The 8431-nt window shown below is 42.0% G+C and overlaps 1 protein-coding gene across 1 annotated transcript; it reads right to left on the minus strand.

Annotated features, from left to right (window-relative positions):
• Positions 1–554: 554 nt before the first annotated feature.
• Positions 555–5306, minus strand: LOC117464971 (stonustoxin subunit beta-like). Its single transcript, XM_034107781.2, has 4 exons — positions 5274–5306; positions 4968–5067; positions 1789–3243; positions 555–1693 (listed from the first exon to the last, which is right to left on the minus strand). Exons 2-4 carry the CDS (start codon positions 5056–5058, stop codon positions 1134–1136), a joined length of 2106 nt encoding a protein of 701 aa, XP_033963672.1. The 5' UTR covers positions 5059–5067; positions 5274–5306; the 3' UTR covers positions 555–1133.
• Positions 5307–8431: the final 3125 nt, after the last annotated feature.

Here is an 8431-nt window from a genome sequence, read left to right on the forward strand (position 1 = left end):
TTATTTCATTCATGAGCTGTGAGTTCTGCACAAAGAAGCAAATAAACAAATGCTGAAATAAGAGATAGGATATTCCCAACATAATCAAAATGATACATTTAACAAAACAGATATTCTTTGTCTTAAACTATGATTTCATATGTCATCATTCTAATGTTGATAAAGCACGTCTAACCTTGTCCTGAACAGAGAACCCCACCCACACCGGTTTCATGAGAGAAAAGACTCTTGTGTTCTCTAAATATAACTCACTTTAGAAAAAGACAAAGCAAAAGCAATCGGCTCTTGAAGAACCTTATGTCCTAAAATAATGAGCATACATTCAACAGAATAAGCAACTATTTCCCCCATTATGTTTATATGTGCTGTATTTCAACATCAGTTTTGACCGAGCGATCGCCGGATATATAATGCTTGAGTATATGTTACTACGATAGAAAGTTCCTATGAAGAAATATTGTTCAACTGTTCGTAAAGCATCGGCTTCAAACAGTTTGAGAAGATGATGAAATCAACATTTACTGATAAACACAAGTCACTTTTTTATATCCTCGTTTGTTCTGGTCCCTCTGGGTTTGAATGCATGTTTGATTCTGTGGAGCACGTTAAAGTTAGAATGGGATGTTAGGTTGCCATTTCAAACTTTAGAGCGACCAAGAAGCTCAGAGTTCTTCATCATTGCCTTAGTGGGAGGAGTTGGGACATGTTGACCTCTCAGGTGTTCAACAGGTGTACCCGCTTCACACCAGACAATAACTGCACACAATGTTAATAACGACGGATGTAAATAGGAAATCTTAATAGATTACAGTGAATAAAACACCACTCCCTGGAATTTTGAATCATAAAAGTTAAATTGTAGAAAGCAATAATAAAACATTCCCCGTCCCTCTGGGTTTGAATGCATTTTGGATTTTGAGTAGCAGGTTAAAGTTAAGATGGGATGTTAGGTTTTCATTTAAACTTTAGGCAGACCAAGAATGGCCGACTGTGTGTAGATGTGTGTGAACGTTAGGCTACTGAGCAGGTGTGTGACCGCCTCTGCCTCTATGAATGTGTGTGAATGGCTGCCAATGTAAAAGCGCTTTGATGGGTCGTACAGACTGGAAGAGCGCTGTATGAATCCAGTTCATTTACAATTCAACTGGACACAGGTAGGCAGAGTTGGAATCATAATAAGTCCCGAGGCCTGGGAGAAGAGGCTCAGTGAATGTGGTGTGAAAGGTGTACAGGTGAGTCAGTGTGTGGCCGGAGACTCTGTAGAAGGACAAAGTGCCAGCAGGCCAGTCCAGATACACCCCGATGCTACTGAAGCCATCAGAGGGATAAGGTACTTCCCACACCAGGTTACTGGCATGGAATGCCTTAAGAGAGTGATGTGATTCTTCCACATATTTGCCGAAGCTCCAGGATTCTGAATTAAAGCCGAACTTGCTCACAACTGAGCTTTGTCTGGCAGCTCCCTTGTATGCCACAGCAGCAAACACAAGCTGATCGCCACTGGTGCTCCACTCGACCTCCCAGTAATGGCACCCAGATAACTCCTCTTTGCACAACACCTGTGGCCATGAGCTATACCTCTCTGGGTGAGGAGGATAATCCTGCCATGCTCCACTTGTTGCCTTTTTGTTTCCGTGAGACAGAATGAGGTAGTTGTTGGCAGTGTCTGGGTCCAGGTGGAGATCACAGGCATCTGATGGAGAAAACATAACAACATATCTTATCAGTAACTTTGATGGTCAAACTGCTGGAGAACTCGTATCTTTGACTTAAAAAAGCCTGACTTACACCAGATCAGATCTCTCTTGTGTGTGATGGTCTCCACAGAAGAAGGCTTTGGAAAGTCTTCAGTGACCAGCTGGCCTTTCCTGTAGTGGTAGATGCTTGCTCCTTTGTATTTGGGATTGGTTTTGGCCGTTATGAGGAAACGGAATTTGCTGTTGTTCTTCAGCGCTTTGGAAGCACCCTGGAGAAATGTGGCTTTTTCTCTCATTGTGTTCAGAACTTCGTCGGAGTAGTACCACTCCTCTTCATCGGTACTTCCTAACTTGGGTGATTTCAAGAAGTCAGCCATCTCATCAAGGTAGATATCACCCTTTAGCATGGAGGTGAACACAAAGCACAGAACATCCTCTACACCTGAAGCAAGGACCTCTCTGTCCAGCTCGTTCTGGTTCAGGACGATCTTTACTCCCTCCATGGTGTCGACACAGGACTTGATGATGTTGATTTCTCTCTCTTTGTGATCCAGCCACTTGTTTAGTTTGTCATGGTTGAAGGGTGACTTGTGCCTGTCTTCAAAGACTTTTTCCAGTGAGCTCTCATCTTCCTTTCCTTCACGGATGGAGGGAAGTTTCTCTGCCATGGCTTGCTGGAGGCTGGATTCATAATAACCACACAGTTTGAGAAAAGTGATCAACTCTTCCTGAAGCACGAGGAAACTCTCTACCACTTTGTCTCCCAGAGAATCGTTGCATCTCATTCTTATTTCCTTTAAATCTTCCAAAACATCTTGGGCCTTCATCACTAGTCCGATGCTGATCCCGGTCATCAGCTCAGGAGCTTTGGGATCAAACAGCTTCAGCGGCATCAGCGAGACCTTCACTGGGACCGAATTCTCTCCATCTGTTCCCAGTAGCTGTGGAAGTTCTACATAGGTCTGCACTGCCTCTTTAAATGTTGCTGGGATGCTTTCAAGAATGAAGTCTCCGTGGAATTTGCAGGAGAATTTCTCAGTCAGGGCTTTCTCTTCATCAGTCAGCTTGATTTCAACCTTCCCCTCAACATCAAAAGAAGGAATCTTCTTTATCACAGCTTGCATGCTGCCCTCTATCTTCTGAACCTGGCTGGCTTCTAACTTCTCACTGTCGAACACAAAGAAAGCATCTGCCCCATACAGGATGCCTGTGACTACATGTGTGGCCAAGCCCTTCTCAATAACCTCCATCTGTTCGGTGTCCAGGGTCACATCAGTAATTAACATCTGTTTGAAGTTGGTGGTAGCTTTGTACTGCAATGTCACTCTGCTCTGATTCTTGAATTTCTTCTGATCGTTCAGATATTTGGCAGATCCTCCAACTTCTATCAGTCCACTCAGGAAACTGACCTTCAGAGAAGCTTCAATGTCCATCAGAGTGGACTTGGATTCAGTGGTGTCAGAAGCAGACATTTCAAAATGATTGCTGGGCTGAGGGGTTTCAGTTGTTTTTTCTTCTAGAGTTTCCTCATTCCACAATCTGAGACCTGAACAAATTGGAAAGCAAACAGTTTTCGGATCAGTTCAGGGAAAAACCTTTGTTTATATAAATTATAATAAAACTTATAATTTCAAAGCTTTACAGCTTCATATCCTGCCAGGCGTTTCCATAGGAAAAGTGTGTGTGTGTGTGTGTGTGTGTGTGTGTGTGTGTGTGTGTGTGTGTGTGTGTGTGTGTGTGTGTGTGTGTGTGTGTGTGTGTGTGTGTTGCATTAGAAACGGAAGTCGTGACCTACGGAAGCCCAAAAGGCCATGTTTTAAAATGATAATAACCCCCGTTTTCTCCTTATATTTGTTATTGTATTTAAGTAATACATTTACATTCAAAATAAATACAAAGTAGATAATGATGTACAATAGTTTATAAAGTCGCCTTGTAATGTAAAACTCAGTAGAGCAAAGAGTTTCTGTGTGTCAGCGAGTTTGTAAGCGGATTGAAAATAAAGTGGACTGATGGGGTGTGTGTGTGTGTGTGTGTGTGTGTGTGTGTGTGTGTGTGTGTGTGTGTGTGTGTGTGTGTGTGTGTGTGTGTGTGTGTGTGTGTGTGTGTGTGTGTGTGTGTGTGTGTGTGTGTGTGATATGGGGCAGGACCTTAATCTCACAACACAGTAAAAATAATTTTGTGTACGATATCAAAAAATGTTTCACACGTGGCCATTTTACTCTTCTGTACTCTAGCATTCGATATTTAAGAATTCTAGAGGGAGATCTAAAGTGATTTCCTTTTTTCAGTTCTGAGAACAAATATAATCGTACATACACAAAAAAAGACCCCAAATAAAAAAAATCGTCTTTTCTACTCTAGCATTCTGTAGATTCTGAATTCAGGATTTAATATCAACATTTTGACTTTTCCTCAGAATTCTGACTTTATTCTCAGTGAGCCAGAAAGGCATCTTTGTCCCCGGGCAGGCAATAGCTAAAGGCAGAGGCTTAAGATGAAGTAAGGGATAATGTGCAGGAAGGCGGTCATTAGTAAAAAAACAACACCCGACCCGCTGATCAAGATCCCTCCGCTTTGCGTCCGGCTCCCTGATCACTCCGAATAATGCCCGCCTCGCTGCACATTATCCCGCTTATTACACACTAACACACTAACGACTTGACTGCCAATATTCATTTAGATGATTTTATTGACTTGAAAATGATCGTATTTCTTCCTCTAAGAAAGTAAACTCCGCTCCACGGCGCACTAACTGATGGAGCTCTGACCAATGTTCTCTGTCCAAGTCTGCTCACAGTTTCCACAAACAAGTCCTTAAACCCTACAGAGCCCATACCGTGTTCCTGTTAGTGTTTACTTCCTGTCTCTCTGCTTCAGTTCATTTATTTCACTTCCAACGCTCTGTCTTTTAACCTCTTTCTTTCTCTCCCTTGATCCTCCTCAGCAAAGATCAGTATTTTGCTAAGCAGTGGTTTGTTATGGAGTATCAATAACCTCTGAAATGTTCTTATTGACCAATCAGAATCAAGTATTCAACTAAGCTGTGTAATAAATGCATAGAAAATATAATCGACAGACAAAAGCAGTGAAAGAATATCCCGATATACACAGGTGCACAAAGAGACAAAGAAACAACTCTCATAACACACTCAATTTAAAATGGCAGGACGATAATCAAAAGATAACTTAACAAAGTAATGTCAGGCCTGGTGAATTGTTGTTGTACGGTGACTATGATGAAAGTTTTGTGACAATGTGAAGTCTTACCTGGCACCAGTTTGTCACTTCGAGCATCATAGAGCATCCCTAGGGTGAAAGGTCGTCCCAGAGCAGCAACATTCATGTGATCTGAGGCCATTTCTCCAACCTGTTGAGAAGAGACAGCACAGACTTCAGAAACTGATTTAAACGTCTGTTAAGGAGTAGGAGTGATGAGAGTTAACAACACTTGGAGTCTGACTCTCAACTGTGCCTATACATGCAGTTTTTCCCTGCAGACACTAATCCAGCTGCAGTTTCACACAGAAAAGTAAAGTTGTTATAATAAATGTGTGTTCGTCAGTTAGTCCTCACCTGGTGAAGTAGATCAGCAGAGTTGTGTGAGGGTCTTCTGACTTCCAGCAGGAGCTTGAAGTCTGATGAAATGTGATGTTGTGAGGTGACTTATATACTGTCAGATACTCTCCTCCCCTGACCCCCTGTTCTCACTCCTGAACACACCTGCCAAAACATTTCCCAATGTGACCTGCCTAACAGGCTGTAACGGCTTCCTCAGAATTATCCTATAACCATGTGATAAACAGATAGACAAGAAAGAACATGTCTTAAACCGGTGACATCAGTAATACCAAGTCACCTGTTACAAAGAAATAGGGGATAGCATTTCATCTAGTTGTTTTACAGGCATCCTGTACCTGTGCAGACAGTGATATAAGATGTGATATACTGTAATCTACTGGGCATGAATGGTTGAATAGTTTCCAGATTATGTAATTCAGTTTTATGAGTCTTTATGAGCTGCACCGCATTTCGAGTTGATTGTGATTTATAAAGGGAAACCGGCGTAGGAAGTGCCGTATGTACTTTCCTCCCAATGTTCGGTGAATCGGAAAATGGCGGAAAATGTATGTACCTATTTTTCGGATTTCTACTACGTAAGCAACCTTCCCACGTGAATCCTACGCACGGCGTTATACATGAGTCCCCTGAAGTCCGCAACCTGGGTCATCTTTGACTCCTGCCTTTCCTTCCACTCCCACATCAAGTATCACAGTGATGAGACTTATAGCAATGGAATCTGTGGAGTCTCAGCTTTCATATGATATGTAGTTTGTGCAGATAGCATGACTTTGTCGCGAGTTATGTGCTAACGATGCGTTAGCATGTTTCGCTAAGTGCTGATTCAGACGCTTGGTGTTAGACTTCTGTTCCGTTTAGGTAAAAATGGTTAATACCGCCTGTTAGCCCGATTGGCGCCGGCGGGGACAATCGGGCTAACAGGTTAAGGTAGAATAGATCAAAAACATGCAAATAATTAGCAATTAATTGGGATTTATCGAGAGTTAACTTTGGTCAATCATGCGATTAATCGAGATTACAATTTGTAATCGATAGACAGCCTTCATAACAATATCTGACACGTGATCATTTGAGGAACTGCAGTCTCTGGCAGATCCGTGGGATCCACAGCTCTGCCTCAGAGGTCTCCGGCTGTTTATAGCTGTGGTGGAAATTCTTAAAATAAACTCGTCAAAGAGTTGTCCTTCCGAGTCTTTTTCATCTTTTGCAAAAGAGGCAAACAACATGAAGAGCAATGTGTCCACAGCAGGGTGCAACTACTCAACGTGAAAAGAGAGAGCTTTTATACAGGGACAACGAATGCATGCTTAGTCAGGAGGTAACTGACCCCTGACCCTATCAGAGTAATAGACCCATGATCAGACCACTGATCACCCACTGCGTGGTCACATGGCACCTTGTGACTGATCATCTAGTGCTGAGATCTACTGTCTCTTGACGTGTAAGGCTTACAGAATATTATTATTTACATGTTAAATAACATCAAAGCATTCTCTGATAATCATAATTCCCATGACACACCCTAACCCGAAGGTACGACCATTCATAAATCAAAATGATGCAGAGAAGCTAATTCATGCTTTTATATCTAGCCGACTGCAATGCACTATTCACTGGTCTCCCCAAGAAAGCTATTGGAAGACTCCAGCTCATTCAGAACTCTGCAGCTAGCCTACTGACGAATACCAAAAGGAGGGGACAGGTTAGTCCTGGCTTAGCTACTCTACACTGGCTTCCTGTAACTTTCAGAACTGATTTGAAGGGGCTTCTCCTCACATACAAAGCTCTGAATGGACAAGGACCCAGCTACATGGCTGACTCTCTGATGAACTACACACCCGCCAGAACACTGCGATCATCAGATGCAGGTCTGTTAGAGGTCACCAGAAAGAGTCCTAAGAAGATCGGTGATGCAGCCTTTGTAAACTACGCCCCCAAACTGTGGAACATGTTACCCAACAATATTAGGGAACCCAATACGTTAGGCATTTTTAAAAGGCAGCTTAAAACCGATCTCTTTACCAAAGCATTTGACTGACTTTACCCTATTATACTGCACTATTTCTCTATGTTTTATTCCCCATGTTTTTATGTTTCATTATTTGATCCCACTTTATGCTTTCCTCTTGCTGCTTGTTTTACACTGATTTCACGTCTTATTTCTTACTGATGTAAAGCACTTTGAACTGCAATCCCCTGTATGAAAGGTGCTATACAAATGAAGTTATTATTATTATTAACCCTCAGGCAGTCCAATGAGATGCCAAAACTCCCTCCCCGTTTCCTTGGAATCCAGGTGCAAAGCGTCTCCTTGGAATCCAGGTGCAAAGCGTCTCCTTGGTATCCAGGTGCAAAGCGTCTCCTTGGAATCCAGGTGCAAAGCGTCTCCTTGGAATCCAGGTGCAAAGCGTCTCCTTGGAATCCAGGTGCAAAGCGTCTCCTTGGAATCCAGGTGCAAAGCGTGTCCTTGGAATCCAGGTGCAAAGCGTCTCCTTGGAATCCAGGTGCAAAGCGTGTCCTTGGAATCCAGGTGCAAAGCGTGTCCTTGGAATCCAGGTGCATCTTGTGCAGGGGGAGGGTCTTCTTGATAAGGAAATACGCGTATTATGATATACACAGAACTTAAGATTCACTTTCATATGCATAGATTAGTGTTTATAAAATGTACCAAGAATAATAATATTGTTGACCAAGAGATCCTCTTTGCAGCTTTGCATAAAAGATGTATCTATGGGGAAAGTGTTGCAGTCAAAGAACCTTGGGAGTTTAATATTAATTTAGATTTCACAAAACAACATAATTAAAACTACAACATAATATAAAACACTTTCTTAACATAAATAACAACAACTGGCCCTCAGAGTAAAGTCAGGTCTCTTTATTGAAGAACAGAGTGAACATATCCAGATGTTGAAGTGTTACAGGAATCTGATGTTGCTTCATCTTTATAACCATCAGCAATATTTCCAACTACATGGTGTTAGCAGTGATTCTCTCAAACAAAACAAGTTCTGCAGTTTATTTCATTCATGAGCTGTGAGTTCTGCACAAAGAAGCAAATAAACAAATGCTGAAATAAGAGATAGGATATTCCCAACATAATCAACATGATACATTTAACAAAACAGATATTCTTTGACTTAAACTATGAT

The sequence above is a fragment of the Pseudochaenichthys georgianus genome, chromosome 19 (genome assembly GCF_902827115.2).
Source record: "Pseudochaenichthys georgianus chromosome 19, fPseGeo1.2, whole genome shotgun sequence".
NCBI lineage: Eukaryota > Metazoa > Chordata > Actinopteri > Perciformes > Channichthyidae > Pseudochaenichthys > Pseudochaenichthys georgianus.

Coding starts and splice junctions, on each gene's coding strand:
- LOC117464971 (XM_034107781.2), bottom strand. CDS start 5,058: ATGGCCTCAGATCACATGAATGTTGCTGCTCTGGGACGACCTTTCACC. Junction 3,244..4,967: donor AAGTGACAAACTGGTGCCAG/GTAAGACTTCAC, acceptor CAATTTGTTCAG/GTCTCAGATTGTGGAATGAG. Junction 1,694..1,788: donor CAAGAGAGATCTGATCTGGT/GTAAGTCAGGCT, acceptor TTTCTCCATCAG/ATGCCTGTGATCTCCACCTG.